At 37.9% G+C, this 26,743-nt stretch overlaps 1 protein-coding gene across 1 annotated transcript in view; it reads left to right on the plus strand.

Annotated features, from left to right (window-relative positions):
- Nucleotides 1–3,287: 3,287 nt before the first annotated feature.
- The window catches only part of LOC131970731 (transmembrane protein 255B), a 36,096-nt gene continuing 12,640 nt past the window's right edge, over nucleotides 3,288–26,743 (plus strand). The window contains exons 1-7 of the mRNA XM_059332151.1: nucleotides 3,288–3,363; nucleotides 7,207–7,346; nucleotides 9,349–9,411; nucleotides 20,713–20,802; nucleotides 23,453–23,533; nucleotides 24,485–24,570; nucleotides 24,768–24,927. Of these exons, the coding sequence (XP_059188134.1) occupies nucleotides 3,288–3,363; nucleotides 7,207–7,346; nucleotides 9,349–9,411; nucleotides 20,713–20,802; nucleotides 23,453–23,533; nucleotides 24,485–24,570; nucleotides 24,768–24,927 (696 nt within the window). The remainder of the gene's footprint in view (nucleotides 3,364–7,206; nucleotides 7,347–9,348; nucleotides 9,412–20,712; nucleotides 20,803–23,452; nucleotides 23,534–24,484; nucleotides 24,571–24,767; nucleotides 24,928–26,743) is intronic.

A 26,743-nucleotide genomic window follows, 5' to 3' on the forward strand; every position in this document is an offset into this window, starting at 1 on the left:
GCCCTTTTGTTGCCCTCTTTTTGCTGTCTTGTGGCCATCTTGTGGCCCTCTTGTTGCCTTCTTGTTGCCCTTTTGTTTCCCTCTTGTTGCCCTCTTGTTGCCCTCTTGTTACCGTCTTGTGGCCCTCTTGTGGCCCTTTGGTTGCCCTCTAGTTGCCTTCTTATTGCCCTCTTGTCGACCTCTAGTTGCCTTCTTGTTGCCCTCTTGTTGCCCTCTTGTTACCGTCTTGTGGCCCTGTTGTTGCTGTTATGTGGCCCTCTTGTGGCCCTTTTGTTGCCCTCTTTTTGCTGTCTTGTGGCCATCTTGTGGCCCTCTTGTTGCCTTCTAGTTGCCCTCTTGTCGCCTTCTTGTTGCCCTTTTGTTTCCCTCTTGTTGCCCTCGTGTTGCCCTCTTGTTGCCGTCTTGTGGCCCTCTTGTTGCCCTTTTGTTGCCCTCTTGTCGCCCTCTTGCCGCCCCCTTGTTTCCCTCTTGTTGCTCTCTTGTTGCCCTCTTGTTGCCCTTTTGTTTCCCTCTTGTTGCCCTCTTGCCGCCCCCTTGTTTCCCTCTTGTTGCCCTCTTGTCGCCCTCTTGTTGCTCTCTTGTTGCCCTCTTGTTGCCCTCTTGTTGCCCTCTTGTCCTTGAAGCCATTTCTCTCTGCTGCAGCTCTGCGGTTTTACATGATAGTTGATTGATCCAGTAGTTTGTTTTTTTCCAGCAAGCTCCGCTTTCAAGTAGATTATTTTCAGCAGTTAAAAACGCCAGCAGTTCACTTTCCAAAGTTTAGGTTTGCAAGAGGTCAAATCATACCAGACATATCATCGTGTGCAGATGCTCACTTCTCATTCTTCACTGGATCCACTAGCTCTGATAACAAATATGGACCTTCCAAGTTTCCAATGAAATCACATTCCAAAACCCTTTCACAGCAGATAACACTTTTCCCCCCACATAGATATGATGATGTACAGATTAATAAATCTGTGTGTTCTTGAGAAAGAGTCTAAAATGCATGTGTTTTTCGTCAATCACTCAGTGTTCAGCCCTTCCAGGCCTGTGCAGATGAGACCCAGGATCAGAGAAAGTGCAGCAGGAAATTAAATAAGTTATTGCCCCATCATTACGTGTTCTTAATGAGGGCTTCAAGGGTGCAGACGCATGTCTCATGTCTGCATTTTATTCCAAAGTGCAGAACACTTTCACCGAACAAAGACACATTATAATAATAATAATTGAATAGATTATTATTGAATATAATTGAAAAGATTATTATATTTGACAGATTGATACATTAAACCAAATGACATTAATACAGGAAAAAGGGAAAATGTGAAACGATGATTTCTATAATTTTAATTAACCTTTAACTATTAAATGTCACCTTTTAAAATTAGCAAAACAACTTCTAAAAAAACACATTCTTTTGATCATGACCACGTCACTTTCATTCCTAAATCACTGAACACATTGGGGAGTAGGGGAGAGCTGAATCCTCTTATCTCAGATTTTTATTGTACAATAAATGTTCCAGCTGTTCATATGGCTTCTGGGATTTGATTGTTTACCATAATGATTGTGTTGCCACAGAGAATAACATTTCACTAAATGTATGAATTAAAGTCATTCCTCTCCTTGAGGCTATGTGATCAATAATGTTTTGTCATTTTTTTGGCTTTAAAAACATTAACTTTATCACTTTTTTTTACTATGGCTACCTGCTGCATAACTTTTATTCATACAAACAGGCCTTGATAACTAACGGGGCGAATCAGGCAGCTGTGGCTCCAGATCTCCAGCGGTCCAAACTGCTTACTTTGGGCCCTTGGTTTGTGTTAAGTTAAGCTAAATTTAACATTTTGTTTGGGAATATGCAACAAAAAAACACAAAGTCAACTCACAAATGCACCTTTAGTTGTACCAGGCATTAAAATTGACAATAGGATTAGATCAGCCTTGGAACAGGATTTGGGACCCTTATCTGATGACCAGTGGGACTCTATATTACGGGCAATACACAAAACCTCACTTTGTGCAAGACATTATTTGCTTCAGTTCAAGATTGTCCACCGGGCTCACATGTCTAAAACAAAGCTGTTTAGTTTTTACCCTAGCTTAAATCCAATCTGTGACAAATGCAAAGCCAATGACGGTACCCTCTTCCACATGTATTGGCTGTCCCCCAAATTACAGATATTCTGGAACAATGTTTTCAATACTTTATCTAAAATTTTGGGCAGGAATTTCACCCCTAGCCCTACTCTAGCTCTATTTGGCATCACCACTGGTGACAACCCACAGTTGACACTTAGTGAGCAACATGTTGTTGCCTTTGCCTTGCTTCTGGCCAGACGCGCAATTCTACTTAGACGGAGGGATGCTGCCTCGCCCACGCTGAGCCAATGGCTTCAAGACATAATGACCTGTCTCAAGTTGGAGATGCTGCGCTTCACTATCGGCGGCTCAGAGATAAAGTTCTATAAAACATGGGATCCTTTTTTATTATATTTTCATAATACCCAAACAACATGAATGTGCTCAGCTTTGGCCCTTGATATAAGCATTTGCAGCCTGACTCCCGTGAGGGGGATACACCATAAGCTAATCTTTAGAACTGTGCCTTAAAATGCTCTCAGTACTGTAAAGGGAGGGGGGAGGGGGGAGGGGGGGTTGTTATGTGCGGGACTGTTAATTGTATTTGTTAATCCCTGCACTTTTTGTTTGTTAAAATAAGGATCTACTGTCTACTTTGTAATCAACATGAACATGTGTCTGAAAAATCCAAATAAAAATATTTGAAATTAAAATTGACAAGAAATTGAAGAAAAAATGGTCTAATAATTTTCTCCATGACTGTACATGTTGTATATTTCTACATGAATGTGTTGAATGGAAAAGCACATAAAGAAAGCAAAAAATGTAGCAAAGAAAAATCTTTTTAGGGAGAAACGCGGCGTCATGAGGGGCCCAGCAGATAACTCTTTGCTCCATGTAATCTCCCACTGATCAACATGTTTTTCCTCTCATTCTGCTGCAGCAGCACGACCAGCCCAGACAGTTGATTTACAGCTACATGGTCAAGTGTTTTCAATTATTTGAAAAGCTCGCTTGTTATTGCATGTCCTGAACTGTTAGGAGTATTCTGACAGCAGTAGTTGCGCGCGTTTCCGACCGTCCCTGAATGCAGCACAGTCAGAGCTGCAGTGACTTGCATGCACACAGTAGATGCCTGTGATACTGAGGACACAAAGCTTGGAGAGGAGGTTGGTTAGCCTGAACTTAAACCTGAGCTAGACCCAGACAGTGGATCTATCATGACTGCAAGGATGCAGGGAGCGACCGGCCAGGACAAACCAGGGGACAAACCAGCGCCAAAGAGCCGCGCAACAGGTAGGCCTAACACACGGAGCGGATATGGTGATGTGCATAGACAGTTTAGAGTACCTTTATTAAAGTACTGCAGCCTATTTAAGTTACATTTTTAGGTACTTGTATTTTATATTCTCCACAGTATTTTGGAGACAAATATTGCACTTTTTACTTAGCTGCATTAATATGACACATTTTGTTACAATGGAGATTTTGATTATTAATGCAAACTAAAAATCTACTAAAAGATACTGTTATGTTATAGATTAAGCTACCCAGCAGTATAAAAAGTAGCTGAAATTAGCCCCATCTTTGCCAGCTGCAACAGTAGTAAAGTTTACACATCAGTGAATATAGTCCAGTGACATAGACAGTCGCCCATAAAGTTGGAATAATTTAGTTTTCAGACACAATCCTCTGTTAATTATGGTTTCATTTTCATTGTGATATGTTTGAAAGAGGTTGATTAATAAAGTTTGGAGATGATATACACTTTATATGTCACGAATAAATCACATTGTCACAATCATTTCATGGAAAGAGGTAAAAAAAACAAAAACGTGTAATAACATATGCTATATTTTGCTGAAAATTGCCTTTTTGCATAATGATTGCTTTATTTTTAGGTACTTTGAGAGTATTTTGTTGCTTATACTTTTGTACTTTTTGTTACTTTAATTTTTTAAACTAATAAGAAAAAAATCTCAGAAAGACAGGTGACATATTTGTGATACACACAGGTGTGTTTTATGATACGAGGCACATATTTAGTCCCTTATGTTGTCATCATTATTAGTATCCTGGTTACTGTTATGAGGTTTGATTAAAAAAATTAATCGTGTTTTTTTGTTAAATCTCGACCTGAAAAGTAACTAAAGCTGTGAGCTGAATGTAGTGGAGTAAAAAGTGCAATATTTACCTAAAAAATGTAGTAAAGTAGAAGTATAAAATTACATAAAATGAAAATACTGAAGTAAAGAACAAGTATCTTAAAATTGTACCTAAGTACAGTACTTGAGTAAATGTACTTTGTTACATTACACCACTGGTGAGGATCAAATTTGGTCTTTGATATTCAATATTAAGGAAATAATGATGATATTGTACTTATATTTTACAGTTTTACTAAAATATTTATGCAGTATCCCTCCAGAGCATTATACTTTGATGTGTTTCCTTATACTTTCTAATTAATCTAAAAAAGGCTGCTTTAATAGGTCATTTTCAGTAGAGGTAAATAGGTGAAAGATTTCTTTCTCACTTTACACTTTATGCTGTAGTAAATAAGTTAATGTTGGTTTTGGGTGTTACTTAAATATTACTAATTGATTGGATTTATATAGTGCTTTTAAAGATACTCAAAGTTGTTTTAGAGAGAATATGAACAAATACAGATACAAAATACAGAGAACTAAAAGAGAAATGACAGTTCAGGTCAGGCGGTGGGAGTCAGGTTTTGTAGGTGGGTTTTTAAAGAGTAGACTGAGTCTGAATTTTGGATTTTTGGATGTATGCTTAGATATTCACTTTTTAAAACACACATAGGGAATAACACCAAAAACATCCAGAGTTGATACAGTTTAGTGATCGATTGAATAAGAAAAAAAACAACTCACTTAAATGAAGATGGCTGATGGATCATGTTTTGTCTATTTTTGTATATATTTAAAATTGGATAAATATGTTTTCCTTTGTGAAGGACGTAAAGAAAACAATAACTGACTAGTGCACAAAGAAAACACTAAATCTTTTCAGCTGCCACATATTTTATGTGGTCTTTGATTTTTTTTTTTCTATTAATACGGAGCATTTTCTTTTTATGGTTATGTAAAGGTCCTACATTTGGAAAAAGTGAGGTTTCTATTCGAATATGTCCATTTATATTTGCTAAATTTAAATTAAACACAAATGGTCCACAAAATCAAAGACAAATTAAAGTATAAACAGACAGAGAGTCAGAAACGATCAGTAACAGGAGGAGATTTAATTAAAAAGTATTGGGGTGGTGACGAAGTGGGCGGCATCACTTTAATAGTTGCTGATAGTTGCTTTGAAATAATAAAAAAGACAGTACATGCAAACTCCGACAGAGACTCACAGCCAACAGTTCAATTTTAGATGCTTTCTTTAAAGGTAACATACATGTTCGGGTATGTTCGACCCCTCTTCTCTCCTCTTACCACTCTAATCATGGTCTCGTCCATCATCACCATCTGAATATTGGTTTGGTCTCGGTTTTAGAACCATTATACCCCAAGTATATATAGATAGAAAGTGCTGCTACAGTGTCATTACAATCATTCCCCAGCTGCAATGACCAACTCACCTTTTCCAGTCACGTTGCCTGAGTTACCCGGTCATGCTTTGCACTTTACAACATCAGAAAAATCAGACCTTACCTAACTTAACATGCTACTCAACTCTTGACACAAGCTGTCATCTCAAAACTTGACTACTGTAACGCTCTCCTGACGGGCCTGCCAGCCTGCACAGTGAACCCCCTTCAGATGATCCAGAATGCGGCGCGCCTGGTCTACAACCAGCCAGAAGGTCACATGTCACACCGCTGCTCATCAAGCTTTACTGGCTACCTGTTGCAGCCCGCATAAAATTCAAATCTCTAATGCAATAGAGGTGGGACGTAATCTCGCCTACAAAGTTGTCTCCGGCACTGCACCCACCTACCTGAACGCCCTGATTCAGGCATACGCTACCTTACCACCGCTTAGCTCTTCCAATGAACAACGCCTCCCGTAGGACAAATGAGTTGCTCATGATTATGTCTCAATTCAATTCTCCTTCATAATAACAGAGACATAATTGAGATCAGAGGCATACAACTATGAGCTCTCCTCAGTAAATCCCACTTCTCAAGTATTGCTCAAATGGTTTTCTCGACTCAACCTCCTTTTAGCTTAACTCTTGCTCCTAAGGGTCCCTTAGGTGAAGTAATACAGAAACAAATGATCACAGAATAATACGAATATGAGAAGTTCAAACTGATCTCAAGAGACGAGATTGAGCAACACATGAGCCACTCTTTTTTCTTATGGTCTGGTTCTGCCACCCAAGGCAATCCAAACTCGTGTTTGTTGTCCCCCGTTGGTGGAATGCACTACCAGTTCCTACCAGAGCAGGGGCGTTCCTCTCTACCTTTAAAAAAAGTACCTTCTCTCCTAGCACCACACCACAACTCTACTCCTTAAAGAATCCTCACTAGCACTTGTATGCTGCACTAATGGCTCTTATCACACTGTACCTTGATTTCCCTTTTGTAAGTCGCTTTGGAGAAAAGCATTTGCTAAATGACTAAATGTAAATGTAATACAATGACAGTGCAGAGACTCTGAGAGCACAGATGTGGAAGACTGACTAATCAGAGTTTTTTTGGGAGAGGGGATCAAAGAGACAGGCGCTAAAACAGAGAATTTCAGACAGAGGGTAAATAAATGTGTATTCGGACAGAGAGTACCTAAGAATAATGTGTTTTTATTATAGAAGAAAACCCAAAATACAAGTATAAACCCGAAAATGAGAATAATATGTCTGTTTTAAATAGCCTGAGGTCAAAAGTTTGTTTGTTAGTAACATTAGAGCAGTAGAATGAATTCCACTGTTTGGCTTCAATCTGAGTTGTAAATAATCGTGACATTTGAACTGAATAACATGGAGACATAGGATTTGGATCATTGTTTTTTAAAATTAAATTAAGGCAAATTAAATGAAATGGAATTAAGTTTTGACTTAAACATTGACATTATACTGGAAATATGCAGGTAGGCAGCTGCCAATTGTAGTTTACTGTGGTGTATTTATCGTGCACTGTGCCATGTGACACATTTCTGTCTCCTCTGTGGCTGCCAGAGATGAAGGGGAGAGTCAGAAGAGCTCTGTGGCTGGTTCTAGGCATGCTCAGCCTGTCCCTGCTGCTGGTGGTGCAGGGAGTCTACACGACCACCCGGACAGAGAGCCTGAGTGTGTCCGGCTACATCTCTGGAGTTATTGTAAGTTGTTCAAATGTCTCTCTACAAATCCCTGTCATGATTTATTCAGTGAGATAAAGGGAGACGATGGATTGGTTTTAAACTTTTGCAGCTACCACTAAATCAGCTGGAAGTTTTACAGCATACCAAAACATCCTCCAGCATGTGATATCCATTATGAAATTCAAGCTACGGTGCTTTAGTCTCGCAGTGCCGGCCAAACGTTTTGCTTCGCTTGTTGTGCTCTCCCAGTAAGCAAATTATATGAGATGGACATCAATTTAAGGTAGGTCGTGAAATTGATGATTGACAGTCAGAAATCCATATGGGCACTTCCTACCAGAAATGGGACAAAGTCATTGTTTTGCAAGTCACGAGTAAGTCTCAAGTCTTTGCCCTCAAGTCCCAAGTCAAAACAAGGTCTTGACCAGCCTGCCTCCTCTCAAGGAATTTTCATCACTTGCTCTTAACAAGGCCACAGACACTCTTTGTTGCCTCCCCTCTTAACAATCGCTGTCCTCTAACATTCAAACCCGCTGGTGTCTCTGCCCCCAGTCCTTGGCTCACTGAAGTCATCAGAGAACATAGTGCAGGGCTCAGGGTGGCAGAGAGAAAATGGCAAACATCCAGGAACACCTCTGACCTCAGCAACTACCAACATCTCCTAACTTCTTTCACCTCTTGCATCAAATCAGCTAAAACCACATACTATCAGGACAAGATCTGCAAAGCCACTGATACTCAGAAAATGTTTTCGGCTTTCAACTCGCTCCTCTATCTGCCACCCCTGCCTCCCTCCACGCTGCTGCCACCACCTAACTGGGCTTCTCTCACCTCTCTACACACTCTGACCGAGGAGGTCTTGAAACTTCTGCTGGATTCTCGACAAACCACCTGTCCACTGGATCTGATAACCATCCAATCTCCTTCTTCGGCAGTAAACCCCTCAATCACACACATCATCAACTCCTCACTTACAGCTGGCGTGTTTCCCACCACCTTCAAATGGGCGCAGGTGACTCCACTGCTCAAAAAACCATCACTGGACCCCGACACAGGTGGGAAACTACAGACCTGTCTGACTCCTACCATTTCTTTTCAAAAATTCTGGAGCGCTCAGTCTTGAACCAAGTTTCCAGGTTCCTTTCCGAGAACAACCTGTACGATCCAAATCAGTCTGGCTTCAAGCAGGGTCAATCTACTGAGACTGCACTCCTGTCTGTAACAGAATCACTGCTTCTGGCTCGAGCAGCTGGTCAATCATCAGCTCTTTTGTTTCTGGACCTCTCTGCATATTTCAACACTGTTAACCACCATGTCCTCCTCTCTACACTCACAGAACTTGGTATTTCAGGTTCTGCCCTCCAATGGTCCGATTCCAATCTAACAGGGAGATCTTTTAAAGTATTTGGAAGTGTCCAAACTAAAAAACCTTTCCACTGGGGTGCCTCAAGGATCAGTGCTAGGCCCCTTTCTCTTCTCAATTTACCCCACCTCACTTGGCACAATCATCCGCAATCATGGCTTCTCATACCATTGTTACGCCGACGATACCCAGCTGTTCTTTTCCTTCCCACCAAACGACCCCACAGTCATACTATTAAACTAGTATGAGCTATTTTTGTTATTATTGTATTTGTCCAAACAAATGTGCCTTTTATGGTTAATTGTTAGTTGTTGGAAGAAAACAGCGTGGTCTAATATTTTTTTCCATGACTGTATATTATTATTATTGTTATTATTATTATTATTATTATTATTATTATATATCAGTTTGGAGATTAAGGCCATGCATAGTGCATTTTCCACCTTTTGACCTCCCTTTGCAACATAAAGCATACTGTATGTTTATAAAATTGTTCCACAAGAGCCATTTTCATAGTTGTTAAGTGCTAATATCTTGCTGAATGCTTCCCTTGGATGACAACCAAGAAAAACCACAGTGTCAGTTCTTATAAAAATGAACAATATTTCTTTATTTTGCATAACACTTACTGTGATCATTATGTTTTCTTCTTCACAGCTGACCCTTGGATCGTTCCTAGGACTTCTGGGACTGCGCCTGGAAGAAAACCGCAAACAGCTGGTATAATCTCCTGCACAGTCACACACACCTACATCCTCTGTCGTAACTCTTCCTCATGTTTTCCTTGTACACACCCAGCCCCAGCCTGCCAAAAGAGAGTGTCTATTGGCCGGGAGTATGTATGTTAGCACGGTGACCAGCAGTGCTGCACTGTAACACAGCAGACATCTTCTGGCCTTCCACTGTGACTCCAGGGGCTTTTACATTTTATCATTAAGGAGAATGTTACTCTCCTTTCCCTCCTATTCTCATCTCAAGTTTCAGCCTTCACCTTTAAAATGTCCAGATTTTTGTGGCAGACCACAATATTAATATCCTGGTTGGCAGTTAGAGGACAGAGAGTAACACAGCAGCTAAAGATGACATACCGCTCCCGAAAAGCAAAAGCGGAGCCAAAACTTCTTGATAACCCCCTGCTGTCTGGCTGCAGTGTCGCTAAAAAAATACTACACCCTCAATTTCAGCCGATGGGACAGAAGCTTAACAGAAAACAAGTAAACATCAGCTAAATTTAAATTTTAAGTAAACACTGGTGTATGTTTAAGGTTTAAATGTTTGGTTTTAATTAGTTAATGCTGTCAAAAGGGAGTGACATCATGATTGACAGCAGTGACTGACTTTGGACATCACGCGACTCGTTTTACTAAGTTAACGCTGCCTTTTTGGCAGGAAACGAGTGAGAAAAAAAATAGTTTAATGTGCACTTTCAGTCAAAGGACATTGAACGATATACAGGTGCATCTCAATAAATTAGAATATCATAGAAACGTTTATATATGTCAGTAATTCAATTAAAAAAGTGGAAATAACACATAATATAGATCCATTACACACAGAATGAAACATTTAATTGTCTTAATTTAATTAATTTCTTCTAATTATAATGATTATGGCTTACATTTAATGAAGACCTAAAATTCAGTGTCTCAAAAAATTGAATATTACAAAAGACCAATTTTAAAAGTATGTTTAATATGGAGATGTTGGCCTCTGAAAAGTATGTCAATCTATATGACTCAATACTTGGTTGGGGCTATTTGACTTGAACTACTGAAAATGGACTTTTCCATCATATTCTAATGTATTGAGATGAACCTGTATAGTTATTAGTGAGAATTTTGTGGGGTTTCTTGTGAGACAATGGGCGTGAGAGAGTGTGAATCAGTGTCAGTTGTGTGAGTCTAACGGTCGAAAGTTGGCAGCTTTACCGGCACACCATAATCATTAATTCCTAAATAGTTACTGACATGAAAAGAAACTGACAGTTATCCGACAATGGAGACAGATAATGTAACATCTGGTCCTTATTGTAAAGAAAATATTTAGTATTTGAGCGTTAGTGTCATTTTATTGCACAAACTGCAGCACTAACTGCTCACATGCTGCTTATAGTAAACCACTGCAGGAGAAATACATAGAAAACCAGATGTACACAGATCTACTGTGTTGTCCTTCAACACACATTCCTTTCATTAAAATGCAGCTCTAAATTAGGTAACCTTGTGTTATTTGAGCCTTTTTAAGTCTATCTGATACAGATAAGAAGTTCTATAACTAAAGAACATTAGCTTATAGCAAGAAGCTAAGGTTTTGCTGTTTATACATTGTTTACTAGGAATTATATAATCTGATTTGTGTAACAAATTACCATGATTGTTGCTGAAGTAATGTCACCTGCCTGTTAATCACATTATTCAAAACCATTCCCCGTGTATCAGATCAGATGTCATGTCGGGGTCAAATATTTATAGTTTCCTTTTTCTTGACCGGTAGAGCGCTAACCATGTATGCCATGTGCTGCGGCGGAGCCGGGTTCGAATCCGGCCTGAGCTCCCTTTGCCGCATGTCTTCCCCTCTATCTCTCACTATCAATAATGCAACAAAAATGCCAAAAAAATAATCTTTAAAAAAAAATTATTATATATACAGTCATGGAAAAATATTAGACCACCCTTGTTTTCTTCAATTTCTTGTTCATTTTAATGCCTGGTACAACTAAAGGTACATTTGTTTGGATAAATATAATAATAACAACAAAAATAGATGATAAGAGTTTAATTTAAAAGCTGATATCTAGACATTTTTCATGGTTTTCTTGATGATAACTAAAATCATTATCAAGAAAACAATGGAAAATGTTTAAGATATCAGCTCTTAAATTACCTGTGCACTTCTCAAAGTCTGAGATTCAAAGCTAAAGTAGGTTGGTCACAACTTTGAAAACGAATCAGAAGCCGTCAAAGAAACCTGAAACTTCTCGTACTTGTCAATACAGATAGCAAAGGCCAGTTTTAAGCTAACAATTAATTCTAACAAATAAAAGATGCTTGCTATTCTGATTTGTTGGCTAGTCGTTGATTTCAGTGCACAACAGACTCCTCATCAATCAGGCAGCTCAACCAATGTGTGACTGAATGTCTCAGATGTTTCCTCTAATGCAGACAAGACCCCAAACAATGCTGGAGAGCGGTTTGCTTCAATAATAACATTTTTCTCCAGCAAGGAGATGTGTTCATTTGCCATAGACATTGCATGGCTGCCTGCCGATTTTTGGCATAATGAATAAATTAGGCTTGATATTAAAACCACGCTGCAGATCACGAGCTGGCTGATGGTGGTGATGGATGAAAGGCTAGTGAGATCATCACAGAAATCATTCTCTAGGGGTTGAGAGCAGCCATACCAAATCAATGTTAGTATAAGATGATACACTGCCTGTAAACTGTTTGTATAGGTACATCATGCGCGCAGATGGCACTAGGGACGGGGGTGGGTGGGTGGGGTGAGGGTTTGTGTGTGTGTGTGTGTGTGTGTGTGTTGGGGGGGTTATGTCCCCCCCCAGATTCATAATGATCCCGACCCCCCCCCCCCCCACACACACACACACACACACACACACACACACACTTTCAGCGACAAACATCGCCGGGAAAAACAGAGAATTAATATTCCGTTAGTTACACTATTTACTTTGCAGCAAACATAGAGATTCTGGCAGCTTATGGTGCATTCAAGGTCTACATGAATTTCAGATGTTGTTCTGAGCTCCAAGTTCGGACTTTCAAGTCCAACTTTCAGTGTAAATTAAACACACCATAAGGCGTTACGGTAAGAACGTGTTAGACCCGCCTTCAAAATAAAAACAAACACATGTAGCTTTTAAAATAAGAGCACATGGGTGTGTTAGCAGAGTCCACCACACAATTTGCAAGAATACTGTCAAAATATGATGCCTTAAATTAAACATAGAAAAACTCCTTTACAATAATTCATTAAAATATGCAATGATTAAGATGGAATAGTGGCAATAGAATGTGCGAGAGGCACCAAATTTAGCTTTTAGGACAAAAATGTTCTCTGGGGGAGCCTGCTCCCGAACCCCCCTACTATGTTTGGGTCCCCCCATCATATTCTCAGAAAATCCTGACAGACAAGAAATTGCCCAGCAGCATGTTCAGGGTAATGAAAGGAGGAGAGATGTTTTTGGGTCCTTCATTGAGTCAGCTTCAAGTCAGTAAATTTGTTTGGCTGCACTGGGAATTTCATGTACAAACTTATTTTTATTTATGTAAATATGTTGGTTGTTGTTTACACTACAGTTAATTTAAACCTTTTTTAAATAAAACATATTTGGGTTAAGGCATGGAGTGGAAAAATAACTCATTGAGTTAAAATAATTTACTGACAGCTTTCAAAAATCCCATCTGCGCCCCTTAAGATACATGCTGTAGGCGTGGAAGTGTTCATGCTTTACTGTCAGGACCAAAGCAGATTAAATGTGACTTGTGTTATATGCTGATCAACAGAAGAAGAACAAGTGTTGTCAGCACACTGGCTCACCAAAAGTTGAACCTCACATGCAAAATCAATATACGAAAAACAGATGATCTCAATTTCAAATCCGCCTCCGGACACGTTTTAAAGTAAAAAAATAAATCATTGCTAGAATTATTTATTTGTTGAATCTCACTTTCCCACATGAAAATTCCAAAAAGGGGGCTGGAAGCACATCTGCTCTTTCCCTCTCACTGAGAACTTCTGGATCTGACCTTCACATCAGCTTGGTGTCAGAGTCTGGTCTAGTTTCTCCATTAGGCCAAATATTGGCAAGCTGCCATGCATTGTCTATGGCCGCTGCACTGGTGATTCTGCAGCTAAAACTAAAAGTTGGGCATAGTTTAACTCGTAGTGAACACTGGCAACAAACCAGTAAACTCCTGTCTCCTATGGCACACCTCCAGTGGTGGAAATGTAACTAAGTACATTAACTAGAGTACAATTTTGTACTTTACTTAAGCATTCCCATTTTATGTAACTTTATACTTCTACTACTACAGTAAATTCTACTCCGGTTTTACCATGCCGGGGGACATGCGCTGCTGGCAGTCCACTGGGCAGTTTGTCACCTATGACTCTTCTGCCCCCCCCATCTATGGACCTGACCCGTCTGGTCAGCCTGATGGCTTTACAAGACAACTTTACTATTCCTTCAAGTTGCCTTCGTGACTTCTTTATATTTGTAAAGATTAAAAAGGATCCTTTAAACAAATCTATAAGGTCTGATTATAGGTGTGTAATTGTTCTGTTGCTGCTGATTTCAGGGAATGTTCAACCTAACCCAGGCCCAGGCTCTGCTGAGTCTGCTGTTATTTGTAACACCCCTGCTGAATTTAAAACAAGGTCTGGACTTGGTTTCATCCATTTAAATGTGCGCAGTATGATTGCAAAGATGGATATGATTCGTATCTGGGCTCATACAACTGATGCTGATGTTATTGTCATATCTGAAACTTGGCTAAACAAAGCAGTTTTAAACAAGGATATCAACATTGACGGCTATAATGTGTATAGGACTGACAGACCCAAAAAGGGTGGAGGGGTTGCAATCTATGTCAAATCTAAGTTTCATGTGAACATCCGTCTCTCTACATCAGTGAGTAAGCAATTTGAACTTCTGGTTCTCGACATGGAAATCTCAAAAACTCTCCACATCACTGTCGTCGGCTGCTATAGGCCACCTTCAGCTATCAGCTGCACCTTACCATCGTTAATGGAACTTTTATCTGGGTTGAAGTTCAATGAAATTGTCCTTATTGGTGACCTAAACTGGAACTGGCTGCTACCAGCATCAGACGATTTTAAAGCTTTTTGTGATTCGTTTAATTTATTTCAGATTGTTGACAGCCCTACTAGACCTAATATGAAATGTCCGGAAAAATCCTCTTTAATTGATCTTATTTTAACCAATGTTCCTCATAAATATTCTGCTGCTTCTGTTTTTGCCAATGACATCAGTGACCACTGTGTCATTGCAACTGTAAGAAACACAAAAGTTCCAAAAACTAAACCGCGTGTCATCATAAAGCGGGACAGGAAGCATTTTGTGGAGCAAGCATTTTTTCATGACCTGTTTCTATTTGACTGGGAGAAAATTAATGTAATTTCTGATGTTGAAAATGCCTGGAAATTCTTTTATGATGGTTTTATTGAAATTGTTAACAAGCACGCTCCTTTTAGGAAGTACAGAATAAAGGGCAGGGATAATGCATGGTTCACGCCAGAGTTATCCAATTTACTCCATGAGCGCAATGTGGCATGGTCTAAGGCCAGGAGTACTGGTCTTGGATCAGACTGGTTGCTCTTTAGGCAGCTGCGAAATGCAAGCACAGTGGCAATTAGAAAAGCCAAAGCTGATCATTTCCTCACTGAAACTTCAAATAACCTAAACAATCCGTTGAAATTCTGGAAAACCATTAAATCAATAACTGGAAATAAAAATGGTGTTGAGCTACCTCCATGCATTGTCAAAGACTCTACCCAAATTTATGAAAAGGCTGACATGCTTTGCTGTTTTAATGAGCATTTTATTGCAGCTGGTTCACTTTTTAACTCTCAAAACACAGCTCAAGGCTCCTCTGCTTGCTCTGTTTGTAGTTGTCTTTTTGAGGGACAAGCTTTTACTTTTGGCGCTGTTACACATTCAGAGGTGCATAAGGCTCTGAAATGTTTAGACACAAAAAAATCAGCAGGTCCAGACCATCTTGAACCCTACTTTCTAAAGTTAGCTGCTGATTTTATTGCACCACCTTTAACCTATCTTTTTAATTTATCCCTGGAGACAAACGAAATTCCCCTGATTTGGAAGTCTGCCTTTGTTCTCCCACTGTTAAAAGGGGGGGACCCCACTGTGCTAAACAACTATAGGCCCATTTCCAAACTGTCTGTTTTGAATAAGGTATTGGAATCCATTGTAAGCCAACAACTGAAGGAGTTTTTTATCAACAAACAGTATTTTATCTGAATTTCAATCTGGTTTTAGGAAACAATATAGTACATCAACAGCTGCTTTAAAAGTGGTAAATGATTTTATTGAATTTTTAGACCACAAGCACCATTGTGCAGCCCTTTTTATTGACCTATCAAAGGCTTTCGATACTGTGGATCATGCCTTATTATTAGAAAGACTCTGCAGCATCGGTTTGTCTGATCAAGCTGTCGGTTGGTTTAAAAACTATCTATCAGATAGATCTCAGTGTGTGCGAGCAGAAGGTATTACTTCTAGCTTTCTTAATGTATCCAAGGGTGTGCCACAGGGATCGGTTCTAGGACCTTTATTATTTACTATTTACATAAATTGTCTGGATTGTAAAGCCCCAACCACAAATTTTCACTTTTATGCCGATGACACTGTGATATATTGCTCTGCGACTACCCCAAATCAGGCTCTCAGTCAGCTCCAAATTGCTTTTAACACTGTGCAACGTAGCCTGTGTGATTTAAAACTTGTTTTAAATGCTGAAAAGACAAAGCTCATGCTGTTCACAAAAGCTAAATCAAAGCCCTCGGACCTCCCTCCTATCACCACTTTGCAGGGCTCTGTCATTGAATCTGTGTCTCAATATAAATATCTGGGAATTATAATTGATGATGCTCTCTCTTTTAAACCTCATATCCAGCAGCTTTTGAAAAAACTAAAGATAAAATTAGGTTTTTACTTTAGAAACAAATCTTGTTTTTCTTTTGAAGCTAAAAAAAGACTTGTTGCTGCAACCTTTTTGTCTGTGTTGGATTATGGTGATGTTTTATATATGAATGCATCTTCAAAATGCCTACAGTCTTTGGACACGGTCTACCATGGAGCACTGAGATTTGTTACTAATTTTAAAACCCTCACGCACCACTGCACTTTGTATGCTCGTGTTGGATGGTCTGCCCTGTCCACCCGCAGACTCCATCATTGGCATATCCTTATTTATAAAACCATCCTCGGTGTTCTTCCTACATACCTGCAGAAGTATGTAATTCAGAAAAGCACAGGAAAGTATCAGCTCTGCTCTGAGGACTTGTTTTTACTGACTGTGCCTAGAGTCCGTTCTGAACTGGGGAAAAGGGCATTTAGTTATGCTGCTCCTTTTTCATGGAACCAGCTGCAAAATGCGCTAAAACTTAAGGAGCTGGTTTCTCTAAACATGTTTAAATCCTTACTTCATGATGTTGAAGCTGGCTCTTCTGTCTGTACATGCTTTGTTTGATGATGTTCTGACTGTGACTCTATTTTTATGTTCCCTGTTGTTTTTAAATGATTGACTGTAACTAACTGTGCTGCTGCCTGTCTTGGCCAGGACTCTTTTGTAAAAGAGATTGTTAATCTCAATAAGACTTTCCTGGTTAAATAAAGGTTAAATAAAAAAATAAAATAAATAAAACTACACTACATTTTGAGGCAAATATTGCACTTTTTACTCCACTACTTTAAGCTGACAGCTGTAGTTACATTACAGGTTGAGATTTAACATAACAAAACATGTTTAGACATTTTTTTTATTAAACCTCCATAACAATATACAGGTGCATCTCAATAAATTAGAATATCATAGAAAAGTTAGAAAAGTTATTAAAATTATGTCAGTAATTCAATTCAAAAAGTGGAAATAACACATTATATAGATCCATTACACACAGAATGAACCATTTCATGTCTTAATTTATTTAATTTCTTCTAATTATATTGATTATGGCTTACATTTAATAAAGACCTAAAATTCAGTGTCTCAAAAAAATTTGAATATTACAAAAGACCAATTTTAAAAAGTATGTTTAATATGGAAATGTTGGCCTCTGAAAATTATGTCCATCTATATGATTCAATACTTGGTTTGACTTGAACTACTGGAAATGGACTTTTCCATCATACTTTTGATACTTTAAGTACATTTTGATGCTGATACTTTTGTACTTTTACTTCAATACGTTTTTAATGCAGGACTTTTACTTGATATTAAATAAATAAATAATTCTCGCAAGATTATTTTGACATACATGTCTGGAGGCAGATTTGAAATTGAGATCATCTGTTTGTCGTATATTGATTTTGCATGTGAGTTCAATTTTTGGTGAGCCAGTATGCTGACAACACTTGTTCTTCTTCTGTTGATCAGCATATAACACAAGTCACATTTAATCTGCTTTGGTCCTATGTTGCAAGACAGTAAAGCTTGAACACTTCCACGCCTACAGTTTGTACCTATACAAAAGTTTACAGGCAGTGTATCAGCTTATACTGACATTAATTTGGTATGGCTGCTCCCAACCCCTAGAGAATGATTCCTGTGATGATCTCTGTGAACCAACTGACTATTCATCTGTCACCACCATCAGGCCGAGAGCTGCTTTAACTCTATGAAGTCTTGGGCTATTTTGTCCATTTTTGAATCCTTTTCATCCTGCCTGTAAACACCACATAAAAAAATGTTTAAATGCCATGTTGGTCTATTTTTTTCAGCACAACCCAACCTATATGACCTGATAATTATTTCAGACAGACAGACAGACAGACAGACAGACAGACAGACAGACAGACAGATAGATAGATAGATAGATAGATAGATAGATAGATAGATAGATAGATAGATAGATAGATAGATAGATAGATAGATAGATAGATAGATAGATTGATTGATTGATTGATTGATTGATTACTTTACAGTTTTTTTGTTTTTAACTTCCAAAACACTATCATGCTCAATGAAGAACTTGAAATATTGCAAATGTGAACACAGGTTGCAAATAAAACATATAAGAGAGACATCCATATAAGAGAGACATCCAGTTCTATAATTTTTTTCTATAGTTTTTATGCAAAAAATATTTTTTTATACAAAACATATTTTTGACCTTGTCTCCAGTTTTACTTGGTATATCATCAAACTAAAACTGGCCTCATGGAGTTTAAAGTCTATTCTTTACAGGAAATTTATGGTAGGGCTCAACGCTGCTTTTTTGTTTTACGTCTAGATGTCGTGAAGAAGTAAAGCTTTAGCGCTTTTGGTGACTCCAGCGGGTTAAGCCAGAAATTATAAAAAAACAAAAAAACAAAACAGCAGATCATCCCAGGGGATATAAGGGGATTTGCGAACACAGCGTCCATTGCTCGAGGTCTTGGAAAAAGCTGGTTGTGGTTGGATTTGACATCATGTTTTTATCAGTTTAAGTGGTGAGGCAAGTTTCTGTGAGAATAACTTTTTAAAACATCGGAGAAGACATGGCACTGATTCAGTGGGAAATTATGTTAACAAGTGGAATTTTTATTTTTTTATGAGATTTATATTCAATTTATTCCACAGATATTATTTTCCAGGAAGATTGTGATTAATGAAAGGCAGGAATGAAGGGGAGATACAATCTGCACAACAGGTTCAGAGTGCTAACGCAATTACATCCGTTTATTTGCTCTCAAGTAGCAATAATATTATGATTGTTGCAGTTTAAACAAAGAGAAGTTCATATTTCTGGCTGAGACTGATATCAGACTGCACAATACCAGTCAAAAGTTTGGCCACACCTTCTCATTCAATGTTTTTTTGTTTTTTATTTTTTATTAAATATTATTTTTTTTCTCTGTTTACATCTGAACACATTAGGCCTATGTTAGGCCTTCTATGTTTTTTTCCTGTATTATATTTGCCATATACCACTTATACTATACTGTGTATATCTCTACATATATTTAAATATATTTATTCATTGATGTTCAAACTTTAACATATTCAAAATTTAACATGTTTAACATGCTAAAATCTATTTCTTTCCAATGTGTAATATCTGTAAAAAGCAAAGTACTCTCGGGAAAACAAACAAACACAATAATAAATATTAATAATAATAATGCCAAATAGCAGAAATGTATGTATTTAATGTGTAAAGAATGTATGTATGTTTTTTTTTTAATATTCTTATTCTGTTCTGTTCTTATCTTATCTTTAATTTTCTACATTGTAGATTGATATTAAATACTTCAAAACTATAAAAGAACACATTTGGAATTATGTAGTAAACAAAAAATTGTTAAACAAACCATAATATGTTTTTATATTTTAGATTATTCAAAGTAGCCACCGTTTGCTTTGATGTTCTCAAATACATTAAGAAGGCAAAAAATTCCACAAATTAACTCCTGAAAATGTTTTTTTCATAATATTGTTATCAAATGTCATTATTTAAACATGTCTTTGTCCGCACCCTGTAATGAAACAGGGGAAATAAACATTTAAACAATGTACACCACAGTTGAAAAAAAGCGAATAAATGCTGCAAAAAAACACCATTTATATATGGATATATGGAGAACACTTCCCCTTTATTAAAAAAAAATACATAAAACGGCACTATGAAAGGGGCTATTGACTCTTAGATTTTGACCAAAAGTCAAAGGTTACTGTGATGAGCCACAACTGAAGAATTCATATGCTAAATATGGTCAAATGTTAACGTAAAAAAAAGTTAAACAAACCAGAATATGTTTTTATGTTTTATATTACTCAAAGTAGCCACCTTTTCCTTTGAAGGTCTCACACACATTAAGAAGGCAAGACATTCCACAATTTTACTCCTGAAATTGTTTTGTTTTTTATAATATTGTAATCAGTTGTCATTATTTAAACATGTCTTTGTTTGCACCCTGTAATTACATGAATGAAACAGGGGAAATACACATTTAAACAATGTACTCCTCAGTTAAAAAAAGCTAGTAAATGCTGCGAAAAAACACCATTTATATCTCTTTTTTTTTTTTTAAAACTTCTCTTTGAAGAAGTTAAACAGCTTTACGTTTAGTATCAGGCATGGTTTCAAAACAGTTTCTGCTGTGACTGGCATGCAAAATTTTTATCTGTTGGAAAATAAACAAGCCCCTCTCAGCTAGAATCTGCATTCTTCTCAAACTGTGCTCCCGTTACAACTCTGCTTATTTGTCTTTATGTGGATATTCTCTCATTTATGCTTTGGTCTTTGTTCCTCCTCCAGCTCACGGCTGCTATCGTGTTTCTCAGCCTCGGGGTCATCACCTCTTCCCTGTGCCTGCTGGTCGATGGCGTCTGTATTGTCTTTAACATGGTGAGTTACCTGCGCTTGCAGGTGTATCCTGTGACCGAGAGGTGATTGTGCTGGATGGTGAAACAGAGCAGTAACAGTAGACCCTGAGCAATAACAAAACACCGTTTGGGTCGACAGCGAGCCTCTTTGCCCCACAGTGGGCGCCCACATCGCTCTGTTGGCAATATTGACACAATTTTGACTGTGAAATGAGTTCTCACATATAACTTTGTTATTTTTGTTTTTCAACTATGAAATTAGCAGTTGTGAAAGCCTCATGTGAGAAAAAAACTGGATTGGACCGAGAGGATGAAAAGAAAGCTGCAACTCTAAAAGTCCGCCAAACAGGTTAAAAAAGCAAATCTATTATTCCTGTTTCCTGCCTCTGGAATAAAGACAATACATACATTTATTTTGGATCTCTTCAGGTAGAGAACACTTCACACCCTTTATTCAAAGCACATACTCGTGCAACATAGTCATTCTTTTTTAATTCACAAAATATTTTGTGTGTTAACAGATCAATTTCTTTGCATAAGCATTATATTCAGCCCAATTGTCAATAAACAGACAATCCGTTGTGTGATAGCGTAGCGGAGAGCCAGCAGCTGGATTTTGCACCCATGGTCAGTATTAATAGTGTGTGTATAGGCAAACAAACAAACAACAACAACCACAACAACCATTATTCATTGTGTTCTTACATTTGTGGGCAGTTATTACACTATTGAAAGTTGAAGATTAATAAGTCCCTGCAAACATAATAGTTATTACATTTGTGGGTAATCGTGTGTTACGTTTGTAGTAGGCAGCGGCTATTACGTTCGTGGAAAATGTATTACGTTTGTGGGATTATTGCATTAATAGCTGCAGATTTTTATTATGTTTGTGGTTTATTATGTTTGTGAACATTATTACATTCGTTGGCGTAACATGCGTCTTGGACCCTGTATACTCTTGTAGCTATTTCGCGCTGACCACTTGTGACCCGATCGCCCAAGAAGCCTTTTAAAATCAAGTGTAAACGAAGTCTATCAGTCCTCAGTACTCCTCTGTAATAATAGTCTCTAAGTGAAGAATGCATGTTTCCACTGGAATCATATATATATTGTGTAAGCCCTTGCTAAATCAGTGAATACTTTTAAGTCACTTCTCAAAACACATTTTTACAGACTTGCATTTGCGTGATGTTGGTCTTTTTAACTCGTGTGGTATTTTTCCTTCTTCATTGTTGGTTTCTTATTTTTGCATGAGTTTTATTCATGCTTGTTCTGTCAAAGCACTTTGTGAACACTGTTTTAAAAGGTGCTATATAAAAAAGGGTTTTATTATTACTATTATGTTATGAACTATTTAGCATAAAACAAAAATAAAAAATAACCTCAATACCTCATATTAAATTTCTTTGTAGCGTCTGTGGCTTCATATTTGGCTCACAGACTGAAAGTGTGTTTCCAAAACTATTGTACAACATTTACTGGAATCAGTTACAAGTGGAAGAGATTATTGACCTCATTTGTTGCTGCTTTGTTCTTGTGATTGGTGGATTCTTCTCTGCCCTCCACACACTGCACAACAACATCAGGTCGAGGCTCCAGACTCCAGATTGACAACCTGATGTTTGCCATCTTTCCACCAGATGTTGGCAATTTAATTAATCAATCAATTTAATGTTCGTGTCGTGTTTCAGTGCACACCTGGCACTGTGGCACATAAAAATGAAGTTAAGGAGTCACTCTGCCATCTTTAACCTTTTGTACTTTCACCAACATACCATAATGTATGTGCTGCTGTTTGTTTTACGACTAAGTCAAAGATAAAAATTGGATTTACATGCATGTATCGTAGAACATAGATTGGGAAAATGTCAACTTTTGATTTATCACTTGGATTTATTGTAACTGTAAGCGTAGTCCTTTGAGGAATTATATATATAATTTTCATAAAGTGCAGTTTTTCACCTTTTCATAGAGATGAGTTATTTGTGCTGACCTCCCTTCAAGAATAAAATCTTAATGTAACTATAATTCATGTCATCGTCTTGTAGTGTGTTGAAGGCCAGTTTTTCATTGAATTCATAGTGCAGTAAATTTTGATGTCCAAGAAGGTAAAGTTATGGTTCTTTAAATAATTCAGCATCAGAATCAGAATTGCAGATCCTTTTTTTCCACATCTGTGTTCCATTTAATACCATACGGTACAGATGAAGACTCAACGAAACATCGGATCAAATCAGTTTTTTATTTATTAAATGTCAAACAAATTCAGATGTAACATCTTTGTGCACAACACTTTCCACAAAAGAACAATCATTATTCATACAAAACTGTAAATTTCCATCTGTGTTTTATTTTTACAATAGATGGGAAACTTTGTGGGTCCATTCAGAGTTTCTCCAAATCAAACCAAACACACACTCATTATTGAAATTAAATGTATTTTAAAATGAACCAAGTGAAGCCAAAACCATTAAAGCCACCCATAAACACCAAGAGAAAAAATTTCCGGTTAAAAAGAACTTTGAAAAGAACTATTTTAAAGGAGCCATAAACAATATTGTATGGACCGAGAGAGATTTGTAAATTGCTCACAAACATTTGATTTCGTCCTCAATAAAGAAGGGTTGGTTTGGAAATCTTGTGGATGATATTTCTTTATTTATCTTTTCCAGGACATGCGACCACTGAAAGCAAACCGATGCCAGTACTACAGCAGCGGCAGCAGCTACATCTACGAGAACTTCTACACCTCTGTGAGTAAAGATGTGCTGGTGTTTTTAAGGAAAATGTGGTCTGGACTTGACTCTGTGTTGGTGCTTTATGTGGTGTAGTGGTTAACACTTTCATCTCATAACAAGAGGGTCACAGGTTTGAATCCGGCCTGCTGCTCTTCTATGTGGAGTTTGTATGTTCTCCCCGTGTCATTGTGGGTTCTGTCCGGGTACTCCGGCTTCCTCCCACAGTCCAAAGACATGCATTTACGCATTGCCTCCAGTGCGGTGGCCCGGAGAGCTCACAGCGCTGCAAATTGAGAAAACATCTTCATAAATTTGACAACACAAGCACAGCATTTAGAAAACTCACTGCAAAGACAACAACACAACAGAAGTGTTTCCAGAGGAAAAAGTGATGCACATGTCTGGACATGCTTGTGATATTATCACATTATTTCATGATAATGATATTTTCATGTTATAATGTGATATATAGCATTAGCCCACTAGCGTAAGCCCAGTACGGTTAGCCCATTAGCCCCTATCAGTCACATTGCAGTTAAACAAATCAAATAAATGAATGATACACGTTGTAGGTCTCTCTCAACTGCAATAAGTTGGTCTTGGTCTTGCTAGCCCGCTAATGTTAGCACGCTATGATCTGCCGCTAATGTTAGCATGCTATCGATCAGCCGCTAACGTTTGCAGTTATGCACATCAATTAAATAAAATATTTTATGTCTAAAATATTACAACAATATACACAACAACAATAATATCAAAAGTGTATCCAGGCGGGTGTATCACTTTTTAAATGTCCTCTGGGAACACTTTTGTTGTGTTGTGGTCTTTGCGGCGTGTTTTCTAAATGCTGTGCTTGTGTTGTCAAATTGATGAAGATGTTTTCTCAATTAGTTTGTGTTTTGTGTATTTGACTCTGTGTTGTATTTGTAGGTGACACTTTTTGAACTTTTGTAAAAACTATTTCAGGTGTCATGTTGGAGTCCAAAGGAGACCTGTAGCATGACAGTACGGAGTGGGACCTGCTACTGCTGCGACCTGTACGACTGCGCCAAGTGAGTCAATGATATTACTAAGATTTTATCTCAGTATATTGTTACCACTGCCATGTCATTAAAGTTTAAACAAACTGACGTCCATTATCGACTTAAATATCCCATTTACAGTTTTACACTTGTCCCCAGAATCTCAGGCTTTGTCTTGTCTTTGATTAATGTTAATGTCAAATAAGAGCTGATGTTTTGTTCTGCAGTGGAGACTACCTCAGCAACTACTACGAGTTTGTTGGAGTACGAAGCTGTGAGGAAGTTTTCACTCTGTACATTTTGATCTGGATTCTGAGCGGCCTGAACCTCGTGGCCTTGTTCACAGGCATTCTTACTACAGCCGTGCTTGGCAGCATCAAGGACCTGGTAAGACACGCTTACGGAAAGAAAGGATCTTTGTTGTGTTAAATATGAAGTTGTTGCTCATCTCAAGATAGCAGTGACAAGAGTTACAGAAACTTGGAGACTACTTTGCCAGAAGGAGAGTGTACAGCAGGCAAACTAGCCCTAGCCCACCAGCCCACACTACCTAGCTAATTCGTCTCTAATTTGTGGCCTGATCAACAGTAAATTCATCATCAAGATGCTCTATAACAACTAAACTGCTTTGATTTAATTTAACGTTGGTTGGAAAAATGAGAGAAGCATCCAGAGCCCTTCTGAGCTTTTTTCTGAAAGTTGGATCCTTTGTTTCTTTCTTTATTTTTCCCTGTTTGTTTCTTTTAATAATAAACCTCTATTATCAACCATTTCAAAAGCTACAAACTACTAAAATATTGTTAAACTACTTAAGATTTTTGAGTTTCTGAAACTCCAGTTAAACTTTAAAGCTGCACCCGTTGGTTTCCTTGGGCCACGAGGAGGCAACAGATCTCCAAAAAAACAAGCATCAAGACTAAATCTGTAGCTGTTTTCAAATCAAGGACGGATGCTAAAATGGCTGAATTTGAAGGATGCTACGTCATCAACATGTTCCAATGTCAAGGATCCTCAGAGTCCGTCTTTCAGGGAATTTCCGAGGATGCACGTGTGTATCCTCGGCGCACCTTGAGCACCCATGATGGTTTGTGCACACTCTTCTTCTTCCATGAGTTTTTGGCAGTTGGCAAACCAGAGTTTTGGTACAGGTGCATCTCAATAAATGAGAATATGACGTAAAAGTCCATTTCCAGTAGTTCAAGTCAAATAGCCCCAACCAAGTATTGAGTCATATAGATGGACATACTTTTCAGAGGCCAACATTTCCATATTAAACATACTTTTTAAAATTAGTCTTTTGTAATATTCATTTTTTTTGAGACACTGAATTTTAGGTCTTCATTAAATGTAAGCCATAATCATTATAATTAGAAGAAATTAAATAAATTAAGACATGAAATGTTTTATTCTGTGTGTAATGGATCTATATCATGTGTTATTTCCATTTTTTAATTGAATTACAGACATAAATAAACTTTTCTATGATATTCTAATGTATTGAGATGCACCTGTACATTACCACCACCCACTGGACTGTGTGGAGCAGTAGATTAGCCTTTGTGCACAATTCTCTACCGGGAGTTTGAAAAATGTTGGCTGAACAAATCGGTTACACCAGCAGCACAGTGTTCTATTTATGCATCAATATTTATTACCAATAATTGGAAGGAGTCTCGCCCATCCTATCAAGGGAGCATCCTTGACTTTGGGAAACGGAATGCATCTGTTCAAAGATGTTTCCAACTTTAGCTGACTATTTACGTATTCATGCAACCTTAAATTCCCATTGTGCAATTTTTTTTACGTCACACCTGAACCAGTAAGGGCTTGTTTTCTATAAAGCCGCTTTCCCACTCGACAAAAACCCCGATAACATCTGGCTTTTGTCTTCCGTTGGAAGAGATACAATCGGCATTCATTCCCGGCACATATGAAATAGGCTTTAGCTTCGATTGGCAGTGATGGAAACATAACACCTGGGTCGACACGCAGATTTCTGCTCTTTTTTCCAGTCTCTGTCTCTGTCCAAGCTGTGTCAAACATCTTTCAAAATGAGTCTGCACCAAGTTGGAAAGAGAGAGTGAATAAGTAACAGATATATAAAAAAGCAGTAATTACCATAACTTTTTCACTGGCCTCCATTCTGATTTCTTCTGTTTACTGACATGTGTGAAGTCAAACATCACACACACACCAGAAATAA

This window comes from Centropristis striata, chromosome 4 (assembly GCF_030273125.1).
Source record: "Centropristis striata isolate RG_2023a ecotype Rhode Island chromosome 4, C.striata_1.0, whole genome shotgun sequence".
In the NCBI taxonomy this organism is placed as follows: domain Eukaryota; kingdom Metazoa; phylum Chordata; class Actinopteri; order Perciformes; family Serranidae; genus Centropristis; species Centropristis striata.